The sequence below is a fragment of the Capra hircus genome, chromosome 27, assembly GCF_001704415.2.
Source record: "Capra hircus breed San Clemente chromosome 27, ASM170441v1, whole genome shotgun sequence".
Lineage (NCBI taxonomy): Eukaryota > Metazoa > Chordata > Mammalia > Artiodactyla > Bovidae > Capra > Capra hircus.
The window spans coordinates 13,389,357-13,410,039 of record NC_030834.1 but is presented as its reverse complement, the minus strand read 5'-3'; the positions used below and the strand labels follow the sequence as shown (position 1 = coordinate 13,410,039).

The 20,683-nt window shown below is 43.9% G+C and overlaps 1 protein-coding gene and 2 pseudogenes across 1 annotated transcript in view; all 3 read left to right on the top strand.

Annotated features, from left to right (window-relative positions):
• The window catches only part of KCNU1 (potassium calcium-activated channel subfamily U member 1), a 143,480-nt gene extending 142,065 nt beyond the window's left edge, over positions 1-1,415 (top strand). Inside the window, exon 27 of the mRNA XM_005698822.2 lies at positions 1,004-1,415. Within this exon, the coding sequence (XP_005698879.1) occupies positions 1,004-1,415 (412 nt within the window). The remainder of the gene's footprint in view (positions 1-1,003) is intronic.
• On the top strand, positions 4,314-10,108 carry LOC102177773 (annotated as a pseudogene).
• Positions 10,485-20,337, top strand: LOC102178038 (annotated as a pseudogene).

The following is a 20,683-nucleotide window of genomic DNA, read 5'->3' as shown; positions in this document are numbered from 1 at the left end:
AGTTACAGTAATCGCTGCAAAGGGTGGAAGAAGGAGTTTATGGTGGATTCGTAGAAGCAAAACTACAAAAGGACAGGGGGATGGGAAATCCTGATGAAATTCAAGATCAGTGGTCCTCAGAGTAAGGAAACACGGGAGAGAAAGAGTGATGGGAAGTTGTGGGCAGAGAGTGATTGATTGAAGTGTAAGATTGTAGCCGGCAGGATACGTCAGGAAGTCATAGCATCAGTATGTGGCTGGGAAAGTGGTTAGGAGATAAAGATCGCTGGGGACTGGAAGTCAAAGAAATTGGTCTGCCTGTTGGAGCCGTAAATCATGCAGGCGCTGCCGACACGTCAGGTGGCGGTGGCCCTGAAGTTGGAGAGAAAACGCATCCCACGTGCCAAAGGCTGAAATAAGCATGGTGCTCTGTGGATGACACTGATGAGTCAAGAGGGAGGATGGTATGGCTGTAGAGCGTTGACCACAAAGATGGCAGAGGAGAATGATGCTCAGGAGATGGCACTGGGAAGCATGAATGATGCTGACATCTCCTCCCTCCATCTCTGTCTGTCTGTCTATGTCTGGGCTCCATCTGCTTCCCCACAACACCTCTGGAAATGCTGTGGACTGTGGTGATTGGGAGAATAGGCAAGCCCATAGCCTAGAGTTAGAAAAGCCATTAGAAAATGACTAGCCCAAACCATGGTCCTACCCCACTCCCATTAAAATGATGGGAAGAGCAGGACCCAGAAGGGAGACAGCATGTCCAAGATCAAAGATGTTTGGTTTCAGAGGCAAGGATGAAAATACCAGTCTCCCAGTTACTAGTCCAGGGCCTCTCCTATTGCACCACACCAAAGATTTTTTTTTTTAATTATTAATCAGAAACCAAATAAAGCAAGGCAAAACAAATTTTCCTTTTCTGTCCCCCAGCAAAGTGACTTTCCTATTTTGGTCACTGCCTGCACCCACACTGTCCCAGCTGCAGGGGTACAGAATTCATGTTTGGCTTTTCTTACAGGTTTGTGATTACCCGGCCAGAAAATGAGTTCAGCCTGCTGCCCTCGGATCTTGTGTTCTGTGCCATCCCTTTCAGCACCTCTTGTTACAAAAAGGATAGTAAAGCTTCACCTCCATGTGAGATTATAAATATAAAGCCACAAAAAGGAGAGACGGTCCAAGATGTAAGTCCTGACCAAACACTTCTGGTTGACCACGCCAGGGACAGTGTATCACAACTGCCCTGTAGGCCAGTCCCTTTGTTGGAGCCCAAACCAATCCCTTCTACTGATTGTAAGCAATCAAAATTGACTCTGGGCAGTAAACGTTCATCTCATCACTATTGCACATACCCAGGTGAAACTGTGGAAGAAAATGGAAAAGAAAGCATGGAGGAAACCACAGTGGAAGATGCCTATGACTTTCACCATTAGACTAGACTGGTCGCTATTCCCCAGGGGCCCCTGGCTCACTCTTTACACAGCATCTCCAGAGATGGTGACTTTGATCACGGAAGATAACCATGGAAGTCTGCCATTGTGCGCCAGCTGTGCAGTGGAGGGTAGACCAGCAAGCCCACACTGTTTAGGAAGAGACAAAAGTTTGATCTAATCCCACTGGACCTGGTGTGATAAATAAAGAAATAGATGATAAATGCCTCTGTAAGGGAAGTGCATCGCTCTGTGTCTCTTAGGCAGGAAACATGATGGTTAGAGCTATGTCAAAGACATTCTTCAGTACTTGACTGGGTTTCCTCCAGACAGGGGATATGAGTCATCAAGATAAAAGTGAGAAGGGCTTAGACATCAGAGACAAGACACAAAGAGCCCCAAATCAAGCATCTTACATTCTTTATCTTCAAACAAGCAACTAGTGAACTAGGATATTATCATCTTCTCTTTTTCCCTCATGCTTTTTGTCTCCTCATCTCTTTCTATAGGAGATGAGAGCAGCCACTTGGAGAGATACTTGTTTGAACTGGAAAGCAATTTGTGTATAATGAAAGCCTAGGCATAGCCTGGCACAAAGATGAATATTAGAGTATCCTCAAATGGGGCACCTGGGGGAAGTCAGGTAGCTTGAAATATATAACCCTCCAGATTCTCTTACTGAAGAACAAAGACAGCTCATGAGAGGTAATAAAACATTTCCCCATGTTCCAAGAGGAACCAGCCCACTTCCTTGTAAACTGCATCTTTAGGTCATTTTGCCTGGGTATTACTCTGTCAACAGAGTAAAAGTTCAGCACATCCAGGAAGTGTTTACTCCCAATTGGCGAGCTTCCCAGGTGGCGCTAGTGTTAAAGAACCCACCTGCCAATGCAGGTAGTCATAAGAGATGTGAGTGCAGTCCCTGGGTTGGGAAGACCCCCTGGAGGAGGGCATAGCAACCCACTCCAGTATTCTTGCCTGGAGAATCCCATGGACAGAGGAGCCTGTCACCCAACTATGGTCCATAGGGTCACAAAGAGTCAGACATGACTGAAGTGACTTGGCACACACGCACGGTGAGCCTTGTAAGCAGTGCCTTCTTGTGTTATAGATACGATAAAGGGAGAAAGGAGGAGGAAAGAGAATAATAAACCATATTTCTCTTAAATGGTTTTACCTAATGTGTATGATATCCTTGACATTTTTCACAACATCCTTGTCGATTTGGTATCACTACCTCCATTTGACAAAGGAAGAAACTATGTCACAGAGTTCCCAGAAAGGATACCCAGTTAAATTTTAATTTCAGATAAACAACAAACTTAAGCATGAGTGTATCCAAATTACTGAATTTAGCACGTAAGTGATCGAATCCATATTTAAACCTAGTTAATTCAACCCCAGCACCTATAAACATGTGCCTCTAAGAACACAAGTAGAGGAAATGAAACAAAATATTCATCTATGAAAAAAAAAGTTGTATTGGGAAAGCTTGATTTGTAATGTAATTAATATATGTAGGGGAAAAAAGAGTGATTGTAAGAAAAGTTGTCAGAAACCAAGGGTCTTTTTAAAATATTTTCAAGTTTAGCTAAGTCGTCTTCATCTTTCTCTTTTTACAGATTGGCTTTCTTTGTTTTTCTTATACATGGAAAAATGTATTTCCTTGCAATTCCAAAGTTACAGCTAGACTTGTAGGTACATCAGAGATTTAACTGGCCTGTATCAGATCTTGATTTCTAAAAGAAAGTATGAAGAGGGCTCAGCTTTGGCTTCTCCATCCCAGATACCAGTGGATGAGGAACAGGGTACCTCTGAGTGCAGGACTTGTCCTCAGGGAAGGGAGGCTAGTTCATGACCTAGGAAGAGGTGCCACCAAATATCTACTGAAAAGACAGTCCTATTTCTTTGCCGCATTTCCCTGAGCCATTTTATCCATATATCAGTTTCAGTAGAAACAAAATATTCCTAGGAAGGGATGGACAAGCCCTATGCATATTCAAATGCACAGACTCATAGTTTGTATGTATATTTTCTAATCTAAACTTAGCCTCTGGACCTTCAGAGTAAAAGCTTAGCCCTCAAATGGTCTCACTTTCAATGTAGCAGAGAAATTTGAATGAAAAGTTCTTTACTTGCCAGCATTTTAGGGAAATGCATACCAAAAGTACAGCTAAAGAAATATTGCGGTATATGCAATCATTGCCAGTATGTGAGCATTTCTGTTGCCAGTCTTGAAAAATAAAGTTGGCAGAGGGCCTCCTAGACTTATGTGCCAAGTGACACCATAGCTCTAGAACCAAACCCTTTACCTAGAGATATAATGTACCCTTTACATTTTAATACATGTCATAACACCAGATCCTTTGGTAATATGGCAGATACTTAATTCATAATGATTATTCAATTCTTATCAATTGAAGAACTTACATGAAGACAAGATAAAATGTACAATGAATTTAACAGTATATGACTCAGTGGTTTTTATGATTTTTTTTAAAGACATTGACCTTTCTGAAATTGTATGAAAGCTACAGTCTTCCTCCCCAGAGGAAATTAAGAGACATATGTATTACATAAAAGACATCATATAAATGGGAGGGAGGTCATAAATGGGATGGGTCACCTTACAGTTTCTCCATCATCTTCCCAGACCCCTGATATAGACCTTCAATAACCAGTGGAGTGATCACCAGAAAGGACCTCGGAGTCAGGAGACCAGAGTACTTGTTTCGGGTATTTTGAGAAATAGCAAAAATGCCACCTAGCCAATGGGTGGTTCACGTAAGCCTAGAGAAACACTGGAGCAACATTTAAAGGATTAAGAAGGAAGACAACCAGGTTACCCTGAAGAAGCTGGAAGGCAGTGTGTGATGATCTCTTTAGGATTTGATTTTCAAAATGTGGTCCCCAGACCAGCAACATCTACAGTACCTGAAGGTCATCCCAGACCTGTTGAATCTGATTCTAACAAGATGTGTAAGTGATCCATACATTTAACTTTAAGAAGCAGGGCTTTCAAGGAGCATATAAGTGTTTATGTATATACGTGCAACATAGATATATGTAATATATATCTGTAATACAAATTGCACACGCACATAAACACCTACATATACACATATGCATACACATGTAAGCACACACACACACGGTGACTTCTGGCAAATGAAAAGATCTGGAGGTTTGGATTTTAATGAAAACGATGCCCCACAACATTTAGCTCTTTGGCGTGTTCACTCCTATTTAAGACCTACAATACATTCCAAACATCTCTAATTAGTTATAAAATCCTTAAGCTGAGTACCTTTCAAACCATAAAGGAGTTAAGGGAGGTTAAAGTTCAGTCAAGTTGGTGAATATTTTCCTAGAGGAATAATAAACAACTTCAGCTTCAAGGCATGGGTTGTTCCTTCCAGGTCAGTAAAACAAAGAGCCCAACCTCTCAAAGCCATCTGTGTGGGTTCCTAGATTGGCATGCTTAGGGATCACGGGCAAGAGAGGAGAGGAGGCGAGAGAGAGGGAGGAGAAGCCCTCACACTAATGAGGTTTGAAAGGATACGGGATGAGTCCAGCGCTGCCTGCTGAGAAGAAAGGAGCCTAGCAGCTGATGCTAAGTTCAGACTAAACTAACCGCAAGTCCCCTGGGGGCGTCACAAGGTAAACCTGATCGTCTCTGTCATTTACAATCAGGCAGACTGCTCCTGTAATTTTACTGGGGTGCCAATTAACAGACCCCTGAAGCTCGCAGTGGCGGGGCGGGGGATGGGGGGGGGGAATGTCCCAGGCCTCCTCTGGTGTTTGAAAAGGCAAAACCAGGCAGCCTTTTCACTGCTGTCTTCTGATTATTACCTCTGTGAAGGCGGGGGCGGGGGATGACTTCATCCAGACACACAGGGCAGGCCAGCTCAGCTCAGGTGAGTGGCTGGAGTCAGGCTTTTCTCTCTGCCTTCACTTCCTCTGTTCTCCAGCAACCTCAGGGAGCCTCTGCAGAGCCCAGCAAGCCTTGTTTCTTTCTTTCCTGAGATATGAAAGTGCTGATCAGCTTTCCCTCTTTCTCATCTTCAGGAAAATATCTTTGCCACATTTCATCTTGCAGGAAACCCGGGAAAGGCCATCATGCATCAAGAAGGCAGCCAAGAAGGACCACTGGTCTCTGAAATGTATCCCCTGGCCGCCATCCTTCCTGACACCAGTCTTTCTCTTGCCTTCCTGACATGACCAGGCTTTTTCACTAGTCATCTACATCACCGCTTGATTCCCACTGCTCTGATTCACTCTTTAAGCCACCCCAGGCTCTGGTTGCAACCCCCATGATTCTGCTAAAAAGACTGTAAGATCATCAGTTCCTTTGAAGTCACTGAGAGTTCAAAGGTTGAGAAGAGTATTAAGTACTGTCCAACTTGCAGCCTGGGTGGGATTCAGCACAGCTGATCCTCCCAACCCCTGTCCCGTTCAGAAACATTCTCTTCTCTCGAGTTGCGTGATACAATGATCTTTTAATCGGCCATTCACTTTCCTGACTACATATCCTCAACACCCCCTTCAACTTGCCTTTTATACAACGCGATTAGGTATTAGCATCACTCAAAGCTTGACTGTGGACTTCTTTTTTCACTTTCAGGGATCAGTGAACGATCCACATAATTAAACCGGAGAGCATCTTACCTGAAATTTGAGGACAGGGACTACTTACCTGTAGCCATTATTTCTATGCAAGAACGTGGGCCCAGATGGCCACAATTTTTTTTTTTTTAATTTTAAGAGAAATTTAGAATTTTGATTTTTACATGAAATATGATGCTGTTAAACATGTTTCTCATAGTCATGAGAGAGTAACTATAGCAGATGAACCCCTACTCCATGAAAAATGTTTAAAATTGGTTAAAAAAATTTTTTTAAATACCTGTTTGAAGTAATCATAGAGCCACACAATCAGTAAGCACTTCAAAGGCTAAGATTCAAGAGAAAAGAAAAGCACTGAGGTGAGTTCAGCATTCTCTGATGTTTTTCCCTCAGGGCATTTGCCAATTACTAAGTGAGACTAAGCAAGAGATCAGGTTGGAATTCAAGGTAAAGGGCATTCAGCAGTCTCATGGGGCTGGACAGGGGAAAAAAAATGGAGGTGAGGTTTATCCAGGCAGGCGGGAATTGAAGGGACTAAGTTTTAGAGTAAAGAGAATGGAAACGATGAGTGTGCTGCTTTTTTCCTTGAGGATATTATTTATTACTAATATTTCCAACATAAGAGGCTCAGCAAACAAAAGAAAAGGCCAATGAAGAATCTAAAAGACAAGCAGAGCTCTGGCCAGTTTCAAAGTCCCGGCGGGGTGAAGTCGGCGTCCAAGGCTGGATGAGGGCGATGGGCCCAGTGTTCTCAGCTGAGACTCTTGAACGCTTTTCCTTAGGGATTCAACTTCAAACTAGAAATAGACCAGTCCTCACAAAGCCTGAAATCAGCTTTGCTGCTGCTGCTGCTGCTGCTGCTGCTAAGTCGCTTCGGTCATGTCTGACTCTGTGCGACCCCATAGATGGCAGCCCACTAAGCTCCTCTGTCTCTGGGATTCTCCAGGCAAGAGTACTGAAGTGGGTTGCCATTTCCTTAATGCCTCCCATTCCTAGACTGTATCAAGGGGACCAACCCCTACTCTAAGTAACTTACTGAGTTAAAAAGTCAATAGATTGTCTCTGCTGGAAGTTAGCAGGATTCAGAGTGTCTACACTTTTTTATGTACAGAATCCAGCATTCAGTAAAAATAACTGGAGTCAGTCTCATCTCTGCCTTGTTTGATGCCTTTCTTGAGCAAGATAAATGAGCCTCCAGGCAGACCAGCAAGCCTTGCTGCCTTCAGGTTTCTGAGATGCATCACTGTCCGCAGTATCTTTTATTTCTTTTTTGCCTTCAATAAATAAGTAAATAATTACCATTTACTGAAGCTAAGATGCTTCAGTCATGTCCGACTCTTTTGTAACCCAATAGACTATAGCCCGCCAGGCTCCTCTGTCCATGGGATCCTCCAGCCAAGATTACTGGAGTGGGTCACCATGCCCTCTTTCAGGGGATCTTCCTAACCTGGGGATCGAACCAGAGTCTTCTGTGAAGGCAGATTGCAGGCAGATTTCTTTATTGCTGAGCCACTGGGGGGTCCCAGGAATGATAGCAGAGAGATTCAAATGACCTCAAATCAAGAGGAAAGAAACAGATAATGGAGACGAGTCACAGATGATCTAGATACACTATGCAAGACACAGACTTTAAAGCAACTGTAACAGACACGTCAAGAGGCTGGATGCCACTTCCCATAGGACACCGGTGGCGGAACTGAGGGATAATGTTATTCTGACACAGAGAAGGAGGGGTTTCTGCCTGCTTGCTAACCATGAAGGAGACAGTCTGGGAGGCTGGTGCAACAGTGATCCCAAAGGAGGGAGGCTTAAGAGGGAGGGGATATATACACAGTCATGACTGATTCTGTATGACGGAAACTCCGTCACAACATTGTAAAACAATTATTCTCCAATTTAAAAACATTTTTTTCAAAAGGTTGCTGGGATGCTTTGGGGCCTGGAGCAGCAGGACAAAGTGGAGCAGTACCGCAGAAGAGAGGTCTGGAGAGAGGCTTCTGTGAACTGAGGACGCTATCCAGTTCTAGTTGGACGGCAAGCCATGCGGGGTACCACATGGGCTGGAACCAGCTCCAAAATGCACTGAATGAAGTCACAGACATCGCGAGGGCCCTGGCCAAGATCAGCAAGGACTGGAGAGGGAGGGAATATCCACACCATCAGTCGACAGCATCGAGGAAGTGAAGGATGGGGACTTCCCTAGTGATCTATCGGTCAAAGAACCCTCCTTCCAGGGCAGGGGACACAGCTTTGAGCCTTGATTGGGAAATTAAGATCCTGTATGCTGTGAAGCAACTACTGAGCCCCCATGCTCTAGAGCCCAGGCTCCAATGCAAGAGAAGCTATCGCAATGAGGAAGCACTTGTGCCATGCTAGAGAAGCCCTGCGCCCTGCACTCTGCAGCAAGACGCAGCACAGCTGAACAAAAAAGTGTGGATTAAAGATGCAATTGTGCACCACAGACAGCTCACTACAGCTGTGGAGAACCTCAAGAATATCTTCCTGGGGCCCCAGATTGTGAGGGGTCCCTGGACTTCATTAAGCAAGGGGTGCTCCTGCAGGCCCCCCACAACCTGAGGGACCTGAAACAGGGGTGCCCCTGGGAAGGGCTAATGCATAAGCACCACCACGTGGACATGACCCTCATCCATAGCTCCTTTGGGAGAAAATAGGGAATCTCAGTTGAGCTGGCCAAGCAGCTGTAGATGATGCTACAAAAGTCCCTGGCCACCGTCCCTGTGAACCCATTTTGCTGGTCTCTGTGTGCATATGTGACCAAAAAATTTTGCAAACTAGCTTTGTTCTTCCTAGAAAGTCCAAGAATTGGAAGGAGGAAATGTTTGCAAAGAGCCGACTCATTGGCAAAGACCTTGATGCTGGGAAAGATTGAAGGCAGGAGAAGACGGTGATAGAGGAGATGGTTGGATGGCATCACTGACTCAATGAACACAAATTTAAGCAAACCCTGGGAGATAGTGAAGGACAGGGGAGCCTGGTGTGCTGCCGTCCACAGGGTCACAAAGAGTCAGACATGACTGAACAACAATGTTTGCTCTCTTGGACAGAATCAAGGCTGCTAGAATTGAGGGCACATAGGCAGACCACAGGTTATCCAACAAGGAGTGGTCCATCTCCCACCTGGAAGTCATATGGAAGCATGTCCTGGATGACCTCGTTGCAACCAAAGACCCCATGATTGAGTGCTTTCCTCCCCATTATGAGATTTTCAGAAACCTCCTCAATCACCAAGCACTGAGAACCTGGATACAAATCTCGTGGGAAGATCTAGAAGCAAAAGAAATGATGAGCCTGTTTGACGTGGGTCTTGAACACCAACACAAGCACAGAGATGGTGGGGAACATGGACCTGGTCCCAGAAATTGACGTCAGTGCCCTAGAGGTTATACTTCCTTCAGATGTGGTGTCTGAACTGCTCCGTAGGTACATGTCAGCTCCCACTTCAAACACCGTTGTCTGGCTGTGGAAATCACTAGATGCAGACACTAAAGATGACATGAAAGGGACTGAGCCCAGAGCTGACCCACGTGGGAACGCTCCCTGCCATCATCTTCTAGATTTTCCAACAGATTCTTTAAGTTGTTACTCAGATAAATGAAGATTTTAAAATAAAGGTACTAGTTAGTGTTTTCAGTAAATGAATTCTTTAAAAAAAATGTTTTATTGTGGTAAAAGTCACACAATATAAAATGTACTATTTTAACCATATTTAACTGTATGGTTCAGGAGACTAAGTACATATACACTGTGAAGCTCTCATGGTCATCCATTTCCTGAATCTTCCACCTTCCTGAACTGAGACTCTGTCCCCATTAAACACTAACTCCCCACCCCCCTGCCCCAGCCCCTGGCATCTACCAATGCACTCTCTGACTCTATGAATTTGACTCTTATAGAGATGAAACTCAGTTGTAGATAGAACATCTGAAATACTGGCAATACCCACACTGTTATGGGTTATGTTACGTTCAGGATATGACAGCAATCGTCACAACTGCCAGACCTTTATGGAACCCTGGGTCAGTTTAAAGAGGAAGTATTTTAAAAATGAAATGGAGGCTATTCTCTCAAATCATCCCACCCTCATCTTTTCCCACAGAGTCCAAAAGTCTGTTCTTTACATTTGTGTCTCTTTTGCTGCCATGAATATATTCCCATCTTTCTAGCATTGAAACACGCATATTACCATGGGTAAAACAGATGCCCAGTCCAAGTTTGATGCATGAAGCAGGGGACTCAAAGCTGGTGCACTGCGACAACCCAGAGGGATGGGGTGGGGACGGAGGTGGGGGGGGGGGTTCAGGATGGGGGGCCCCACGTGCACCCGTGGCTGATTGATGTCGATGTATGGCAAAAACCACAGTATTGTAATTATCCTCTAATTAAAATAAATTAACTTAAAAAATGAAATGGAAGAGTGAACCAAATATGGATGGGGTATTAGACAACATTGTTGCAAGGAGGCTGCAGCAGTTACCTGGAGGAGGTCTTCTGGGATCTGGAGCAACACCTAGGTGAGCCGATGGCAAAGAAGTGGCTGTTAGGCTCAAATACTGTAGCCATCATCTGTGTCACCATGGAAGCATATTTCAATGATGTTGCCAAAATTCAAAATCATATAGAAAGAGAGTGACAGCAAGTGGGGGTGGGGTCCCTAATCGGCCACCACGCAGAAGCACGTCTCATCCTGGAGCACCAAGGAGCACAAACAGGGTGCCAAGAAGACCATCAGGGAGGCTGAACAGCTCCACTTCCTGTTCTGGAAGTCTCCAGATTTGGTAAAGATGCAGGTGGGCACAGTATCATTACTGCCACCCTTGCAGAAGTCATTAAATTAGCAAACCCTCTGTGCTCTGCCTGGAAGTTTCAACTTTGATCAGCAAATACCCAGGCATCAAGGATGACTGCACTGGCACACTGCTGGCCACCCAAGGGGACACCTACCAGGACATGGTGTCAACAATCACTGAGGCTCTGGAACAGGGCCTGATGGCAGGAAATCCAAGCTATGTGCCCATCTTCAAGGGAATCACAGCTCTCAGTCTGAAAATGGTGTGACTTCTCAAGTAGCCTGATGGTTTCCAGTTTTGTGTACCTCATTCTGCGTGCAACCACCCCCCCTCCACCCTCAGAAATGTGCTAAAGCGAAAGAGACTCTGGTGGTTCTCAGCAGGTGTTTCAGGTCCTCGTGCTTGTTTGCTGTGGTGTCTATCTGATGTCTACAAGGTGTCCGAACACACGGCTTTTTGAAGAACAAGTGCCCTACTGCCTGTGGTTCCTCCAGCTCTCCCATTTCTGTGTAAACATCCTTTGAGAGTCAGGACTCTGCTGGAAAATGCCTTACGGTTGAAAGTTTATCACGGTGGAAAAGACTTGTAGAGAGGGAAGAGGCCCTGTCTTCCTTCCCTGGGGGTCTCCATCCTGCTGCTTAATAAAAGAGTTGAAACTTCTCCACAGACCTGAAAACAAACAGGAGAAATTTACCAGAGAATGATAATCTATCAAAAAAGTATTTTAAAAGTACAAGAAATAAAATTATAAATATCAGAGTTGGGTTAACAGCTGTTTGAGTGGAGAGAAAGGTAAAATTAGTGAATTGGAAAACAGGTTAGCAGAAAAAAAAAAAAAGTACAGAGTAAATCCTGGAAAAGAAAAACATGCATAAATGTGTTTAGGAGACATATGAGACATGGAAATAAGGTGCAAAAATGTGCTTAAAGTCCAAGAAAAATAGGAGAGAGAGAAAGCGTGAGCATGTGGGACAGAGAAAAATATTTGAGGAAATACTGAGAATTATCTTAAACTGAAGACATCAACACATGTATTTAAGTCTCTGTGAACCCCAACCATGACTAATCAAAAAAATTCCTAAACACCTCATAGTAAAAAAATCTTCAAATTAAACTAAGTTAGAATATTTTAAAGGCATCTGGAGTTTGTTTGTTTGTTTGTTTGTTTTAAGTCACATTATATCCAAAAAAGTTACAACAAGATTGAAGGTTGACTTTTCTACAGAAACAATGAAGCAGAGAAATAGCACATTTAAAGTTCTAAAAATAAGAAAGCTGAAGATCTATCATTTTATGCCCAGAATGATAATTTATAGACAAATGCAAAATATAAAAATTACCAGACAGACAGAAAGTGAAAGAATTTATCACCTTCAGACTAATATTTTAAAAGAAGTGCTAAAAGGAATTATTTAGACAAAAGGAAAAGATTCATGAATGGAAATGCAGTAAAAAATGAAGAGCAGAAAAAGGTAAATATATAGATAAATGCAAATTAACATTGTTTTTTTTAAACAATCAGTTCAGTTCAGTTGCTCAGTCGTGTCTGCCTCTTTGTGACCCCATGAACCGCAGCACGCCAAGCCTCCCTGTCCATCACCAACTCCCGGAGTCCACTCAAACCCATGTCCATTGAGATGGTGATGCCATCCAACCATCTCATCCTCTATTGTCCCCTTCTCCTCTTGCCCTCAATCTTTCCCAGCATCAGGGTCTTTTCAAATGAGTCAGCTCTTCGTATCAGGTGGCCAGAGTATTGGAGTTTCAGCTTCAACATCAGTCCTTCCAATGAACACCCAGGACTGATCTCCTTTAGGATGGACTGGTTGGATCTCCTTGCATAGTAATATCATTTTGTGGGATTTAAAATAAACATGGGAGAGAGATAAATGGAATTTAAGATAGCTAACATTTGTGTCTTGCTGGAAATTGATAGAAAACAGTGGTGAAAATACTACTTTTTAGTAACTTTATTAAGTGAGAGATGCACATCATAATTTCTTGGATAAATACTAAGAAAATAATACAAAGTGCATAATGAACAAGAAAAGAAAAAAATGGAAAAAAAAGTGTGATTAACCAAGAAGAGGAGAAGCATGTAAAAAAAATTTTTTAAGGCCAATAACAATCAACTAATAAAATAGTGGCTGCACCAATTTACATTCTTTTGTAGTTTCAACAAATTTCAGAATTGTTTGCTCAATTTCTGTGGGAAATGCCCTTTGAATTCTAACAGGGAGCAAATATAGTCCAACAAAGAAAAGTCCAGGATACGATGGCTTCACTATTGAATTCCAAACATTTAAAGTGTACGTAAGGCCACCCCTTCTCAGTCACTTCCAAAGAGAGGCAGCTAGCGATGCCTCAAAGCACATTTCCTCTGCAGGGTGTATTTGTTCTGCAGTGAGAGGGCCTCCCCAGATCGCCCATTGACTCTGATGACAGAAGCAAAAGTCCTAGCTGATTTTGGCTGGAAAGCAAATAACTCTGGCCCAAAGCAGTGCTATGCAGGGCCTGAGTGAAAGTGTGAGTTGGGGGCAGGGTCGATGGATGCCAATCAACTATTCTTGAATTTCCAAACTATCTGCCATTTGAGGAGCTACATTTTGAAGGAGTTAGGTAGGAAAAGGCCCTCTTGGTGTGTACCCTGGCATCCTTATGAAGGGCTTCCCTGGCAGAGATTGTGGCTCAGTGGCTTCCGTTATCAGTGGATGCTGTCTGTAGGGAGGAAACATAATACAGTTTATTCCATAACACTGTTTATTTGCTTCTGGAGTTCTTATATGATTCCTCTTTCTATGCGCTTTCTTTTACCTTTCTTAAAATGTGGCTTAAGGTAATCTATTACAGAAGCAAGGAAATTATGTTACCTGTTTCTACTACCTGCATCTCCTCTGGGACATGCCAGGTTGTCGGTCTCTCCATGGTGACTGAGTAGGGCTGGAATTAGACCAGACTACCTTGCCTGGAGAATCCCAGGGACGGGGGAGCCTGGTGGGCTGCCGTCTATGGGGTCACACAGAGTCGAACACGACTGAAGCGACTCAGCAGCAGCAGCAGCAGCAGTGCCTTTGCATCCAGTGGAGGACCCAGCTCCTGAGTCTCCCTGTATCTGGCTCTCTTCTACCCTAGCAGGGACTGCTCCATTATTTTGAACAGAAAAGGTCACCTTAATAGTTGAACAATTCTTCTGAGTGGTCAGTGGATTATACACAGGGATTTTCTCCTGTGTTTGGTGTTTGGATCTGTTATCACTAGAGAGGCTACATATGAGGACATCAGCTGACTAAGTTGATTTTCCAAAATTTTTACAGGGACAGAGGGTGGTAGGGGTTGGGCGTAGGGAAGGACGGTTCAGGAGGTGAAGCAAGAGATGGGGAGGGACAAGGAGAGGCAGATGAGGCTTCACTCGCTTGCCGGCTGCTCACCTCCTGCTGTGTGGCTGGGCTCCCAACAGGCCATGGACCCAGTCTCCAGGGATTGGGGACCCCTGACTTAAGGCAATGACTATTTACCAATCATCATGGAAGTCTGGGGGAGTTCGATTTTTAGATCACGCTATGTGTACACAGGATCTTAGTTCCCTGACCAGAGATCAAACTTGTGGTCCCTTACACAGGAAGCTCAAAATCTTAACTACTGGGCCATCAGGGAAGCCCCTTAAGGGAACTATCTTAATGATATATCAACCAGCATTGCCATACAAATGCTCATATGGCTGTTACCCTTCCTATTACTACAGCCCAGGGACAGGGCCTCCCTCTGCCCAGAATCCAGACAATTTGAGGATAATGACAAACAGGGGAATTCTGAAATAGCTGGAAAAAGCCTCACCCCTTAAATGAAATCTAGTCACCTGAGCAGTCACACCAGAGGCAATCAATAAACTTTTCAGAATGAATTACTAGCCAGAGATGGATGCTTTTGCTTCATCATTTACCTACTAGAGGCATCCGGCCACACTGCCATCAGTTTGCGCTGCTTCACAGGTCAGAAACTCTCAGATCCGCGGGCTGGTACACAAAGGACAGCAGTGCCTAGGGAGTGGCTAGACAGCAAGAAAGGAGGGGGGCTGGGAGGGCTGGGAGTTGAGGGGGGAAGTGGAGATTTGATTCTGAAGAGAAAAATCCTTACTGGGTCAAGGCCGCTTTTGCATAATTCTATTATCACCAGGAAGAAGAGAAATAATCATATTAGGTGAGTGCTGCACCGCTCGACGTGGCTTGTCTTACCTTACTTTTGAAGTCAGACAGGTTTAATTGCTTTGTGTGAGTGAGTTGTTCAGAAGGCACCCAATCAATAAGGCAGGTACTGCCAGAGCGAAGCGGGGGAAGTTTTTGATGTTGACAATGACATACAATCTTGTGCAGAAAGGAGTAATCCATTCAGTCACAGTTATGGGGGGAAAAAAGTTATCTGTGTGTTGTTCTGGGGAGCAGAGGCAGTGTCACCCAGGAGGGTGGGCTCCAGGCAGGCTGGCCACAGGGCATCAGTGTGCTGGCAGCTCAGCCCAAGAGCAGGCTCCAGGCAGGCTGGGCACAGAGCAAGGGCTGTGCTTTCTGGAGCCTCCTGGTCTTCTGTGCAGAGTAGTGGGCCTCCACACCTGCACAGGAGGCTGTCAGCATCAACTCCACCGCATCTTCTGCTTACAGAGCCCAAGCATCTCGTCAATTTGTGTTTCAGTTTCTGTGAAGTCCAGCACAGTCCCCAGTAAGGCTCTGCTCATCCACTGCTCAGCTGACTCCAGGTGAAGCATGCCAGAAAGTTCCCCTACAATGGACCATAGGTAGTCAGGGAATTGGGGTTTTTTTTTTTTTTTTTTTTTTTTTTAGCCTAGATCTCACTGTAGAAATACTCAGTATGAGGAAAGAGAACAAAAGTTGTGATAGTCAATTGCGAATGTCTTCCAAACTCAGGTGACGGTTGCTTGAAACTGGCCCTAGTGCTAGTATTTGCACCACAGAACCCAGTACACTGTAAATAAAGGGTTTGTTTATTTTGTGAGAGTTGGTTGTTAAGCACCTACCAGCACAATCCTGGGTGAGGGCAAAGGGCAGAAATAGGAGCCTAGAATTTGACATCCTTAATTAACCTTCTATTCCCACTCTCCTAGCAGCTGCTCACATGGCTCGCCTGAATCTCTCCTCTATACCCTGACGAGCACTGCAGGTCATAGCTCACTGCAGAATATTTCACATGTGCTTTTGTCTTCAATCAGATTCATATTTTGGAAAGGTGACCCTGGCCACAGTGTGTTGGATAGACTGAAAGGGTATAAAATCAGAGATCCTATCAAAGGCAAAGACATCAGATAGTAATACAATTGCTTTTATCCAAATAAAAGATGAGACCTGAATTAAGGCAAGATAAGTGGAAAGAGAGGACAGACCTAACGGATGTTCAAGAAATAGAATTGGCAGGATTTATTGATTGATGGGGTGTCAGGGTGAGAAAAAGATAAGAGTAGATGATAACATCCAAGTTTTTTATAATTCTGCCATTCCTCAACACAGAAGGAATAGCAGATTTTGGTGGGAACTTGATGACTTTGGAGCAAGCTGAGAAGCCTAAGAAGCAGGTAGATGGAACTAGCTCTCAGAGGAGAAGAGTTAACTTGAATACATTTTGAAAGGAAGAACGTGGTGGTAAGTGACAGCAGGTAATAAGAAGGTATCACCCAGAGATGCTGTGAAATGATCAGAGTCCAAGGAAGACACAGTCATAGAAAACAACAGGGAAAGGCACTTGAAGAGAATCAAGACTCCACAGATGACAGGAGAATGCTGGTCACTGAAACTGTAGAGATCTAGGAAGAGGCAAAGTGAGAAAAGTCATAGAATTGAACCGCCATTTAAATAAAATACCAGGCCATCACAATATTGTAAAGGAATAATTCTCTAATTTAATTAATTAAAAAATAAAATATCAGGCCCATGATCAGAAAAGATGAAGTCAAACGTAGACTGCAGACATTTGAAGAACAAGTGAGCAAAAAGGAGAAATAACAGAAAACAAGCAAAGAAGGAATTCTAGGCTTGGAAGGTAGGGAGAGTCATTCCCAATTAGACTGTAGACAACACACGTGGTAAAAAACTATTTGCTCTTCCTAACCTAACCACTAAGTAGCTAGTACAATGTAGGGTCAAGGGAGGACTTTATTTCTAAGATGGACCACAGACTGGGTCACAATTGAATGTTATGCCGAAGGGACCAATGGGGACAAAGTTGGCAACTTGGGAGGGAGAAAGAGAACAGAGATGCAGTAAGGTCTAGATCAGGGTCCCGTAACCTCTGGGATCCAATGCTTGATGATCTGATGTAATAAAAATAGTAATAGAAATAAATGTAATGCATTTGAATCATCCCCAAACCCGCCCCCCCCCCATGCTCAGGCAATGGAAAATTCTCTCCCACAAAATGGGCCCCTGGTGCAAAAAAAGTTGGGGACTGCTGGCAGAGTCAGTCAAGAGCCTAGATCTTAAAGAGGGAATGGCCTTAATGCAAGAAATGATATCTCTTTCTGTAAGACCAGAAATATGGATATGAGAATACATGCAAATATAAATAGCTTCTGGATGCTGGAAACTGAGGGAGCTTATGCCTCATTTTCTCTTAAAGTTCCAAAAAGTTAAGGAGAGTGGCAGGTTTTTGAAATAAGCATCACGAGGAAGGGGGCATAACACTCTACTCTAAGGATACATTATCATTTAATGCTCTAATGCACAGACATAAATTTATTGTTTGGTGTATGTATAAGGCCCCCTTTAGCATCTGTACTGTCATAGATATAATAGCACATTTTACCCAGAAATACTATTACTCATTTGTATACCCACTTTCCTATCTAGAAATAAACTTCAGTTCAGTTCAGTTCAGTCGCTCAGTCATGTCTGACTCTGTGACCCCATGAATCGTAGCACGCCAGGCCTCCCTATCCATCATCAACTTCCAGAGTTCATTCAAACTCATGTGCATCAAGTCGGTGGTGCCATCCAGCCATCTCACCCTCTGTCGTCCCCTACTCCTCCTGCCCTCAATCCCTCCCAGCATCAGGGTCTTTTCCAATGAGTCAACTTTTTGCATGAGGTGGCCAAAGTATTGGAGTTTCAGCCTCAGCATCAGTCCTTCCAATGAACACCCAGGACTGATCTCCTTTAGGATGAACTGGTTGGATCTCCTTACAGTCCAAGGGACTTGCAAGAGTCTTCTCCAACACCACAGTTCAAAAGCATCAATTCTTCGGTGCTCAGCTTTCTTCTCAGTCCAACTCTCACAACCATACATGACCCCTGGAAAAACCATAGCCTTGACTAGATGGACCTTTGTTGGCAACCTAATATCTCTGCTTTTTAATATGCTATCTAGGTTGGTCATAACTTTCCTTCCAGGGAGTAAGTGTCTTTTAATTTCATGGCTGCATTCACCATCTGCAGTGATTTTGGAGCCCCAAAAGTAAAGTCTGACACCTTTTCCACTGTTTCCCCATCTATTTCCCATGGAGTGATGGGACCAGATGCCATGATCTTCGTTTTCTGAATGTTGAGCTTTAAGCCAACTTTTTCACTCTCCACTTTCACTTTCATCAAGAGGCTTTTTAGTTCCTCTTCACTTTCTGCCATAAAGGTGGTGTCATCTGCATATCTGAGGTTATTGGTATTTCTCCTGGAAATCTTGATTCCAGCTTGTGCTTCTTCCAGCCCAGTGTTTCTCATGATGTACTCTGCATAGAAGTTAAATAAGCAGGGTGACAATATACAGCCTTGACGTACTCCTTTTCCTATTTGGAACCAGTCTGTTGTTCCATGTCCAGTTCTAACTGTTGCCTACTGACCTGCATACAGATTTCTCAAGAGGCAGGTCAGGTGGTCTTGTTTTCCCATCTCTTTCAGAATTTTCCACAGTTTAATGTGAACCACACAGTCAAAGGCTTTGGCATAGTCAATAAAGCAGAAGTAAATGTTTTTCTGGAACTCTCTTGCTTTTTCCATGATCCAGCAGATGTTGGCAATTTGATCTCTGGCTCCTCTGCCTTTCCTAAAACCAGCTGGAACATCAGGAAGTTCATGGGTCAGGTATTGTGGAAGCCGGGCTTGGAGAATTTTGAGCATTACTTTACTAGCGTGTGAGATGAGTGCAATTGTGCAGTAGTTCGGGCATTCTTTGGCATTGCCTTTCTTTGGGATTGGAATGAAAACTGACCTTTTCCACTGCTGAATTTTCCAAGCTTGCTGGCATATTGAGTGCAGCACTTTCACAGCATCATCTTTCAGGATTTGAAATAGCTCACCTGGAATTCCATCACCTCCACTAGCTTTGTTCTTAGTGATGCTTTCTAAGGCCCACTTGACTTCGCATTCCAGGATGTCTGGCTCTAGGTGAGTGATCACACCATCGTGATTATCTTGGTTGTGAAGCTCTTTTTTATACAATTCTGTGTATTCTTGCCACCTCTTCTTCATATCTTCTGCTTCTGTTAGGTCCATACCATTTCTCTCCTTTATCGAGCCTGTCTTTGCATGAAATGTTCCCTTGGTATCTCTAATTTTCTTGAAGAGATCTCTAGTCTTTCCCATTCTGTTATGAAATAAACTTAGAGTTTAAAAAAAGGCTTCTAGCCCAGCAGATTGCCTGAAGTCTCCTGGGTGATTAACAAATATCTGCTGAGTGATTGACTAAATGAGTAGATGCTGCATTAGTCCAGCCTCCCCAACTCAACTGTAGACATCGTGTCTTAAAGTTGGTAAGCTTCCTCAAAATGAACTGGGCATCTTAGAAACCAAAGTGTTGTAGTAAAAGATCAAGAAATGCATTCTCAGAGAGAAGCTTCAAAGGACGGAGGAATGGAATACAAAAGCAGCCCCTGCTAGGGACCTCCCTAGTGGTCCAGTGGCTAAGACTCCACACTCACAATGCAAGGGAACTGGGTTCAATCCCTGGTCAGGGAACTAGATCCTGCATGCTGCAGCTAAGACCTGGTGCAGTTAAATCAAAAATACAATTTTAAAAGGTACAGCTTTTTTTCTGTCTGATATCTTAGTGAGGCGACAGTGGTAGCAGCTGCTCTCCCAGTTTCACTCTGCCACCCGAGGAGGACAAGAAGAAGAAAGATGCCAGAAAGTCAGCCAAGCAAGACAAAGTTCCAGTGAACAAATCTTGGGGCAAGAATAAAAAGAAGTGTTCCAGAGGCAAAGTTGGAAATGCGCTCAATAACCTAGTCTTCTTTGACAAAGCAACCTATGACACCCTGGAAAGAAGTTCCCAACTATAAGCTTGTAACTCCAGCTGTCGTCTCTGAGAGACTGAGAAACCGTAGTTCCCTGGCCAGGGCAGCCCTTCAGGAACTCCTTAGTAAAGGACTTGGTACACTGCTTTCAAAGCACAGAGCTCAGGTAATTTGTTCCAGAAACACCAAGGGTGGAGATGCCACAGCTGCCGGTGAAGATGCAGGGACCCAGTCCACCAAATGCATTTGGCAAAACAAAACTATATGAAATCAAAACAAACAAATCACTCAACCTGTAGCAGAAAATACAACGATCTTCCCCCTCCCAACAGTTCAGTTATGGATTTTTTTTTTTTTCAAATTTTAGGGAATGTATCCTTTGAGCATCCAGAAGCGTTGGGGTTTCTGTTTCTTAGTGGAATCAGCAGGTGACATGCCAGGGTTATCAGCATCCCTTGCCCAACCTGTTGGCTGGCTTCTTGAACCGTTGTCCCCACAATCTATAGAGACTGAGGCCCAGAGGAGGTAACCAGTTAGTGTCAGATGTGTCCCTGGGTCGTGGGTTTCCCAGTTCGAGGCCTGGGATCCCTATTGCCAGCTATCTGTGCTGACAG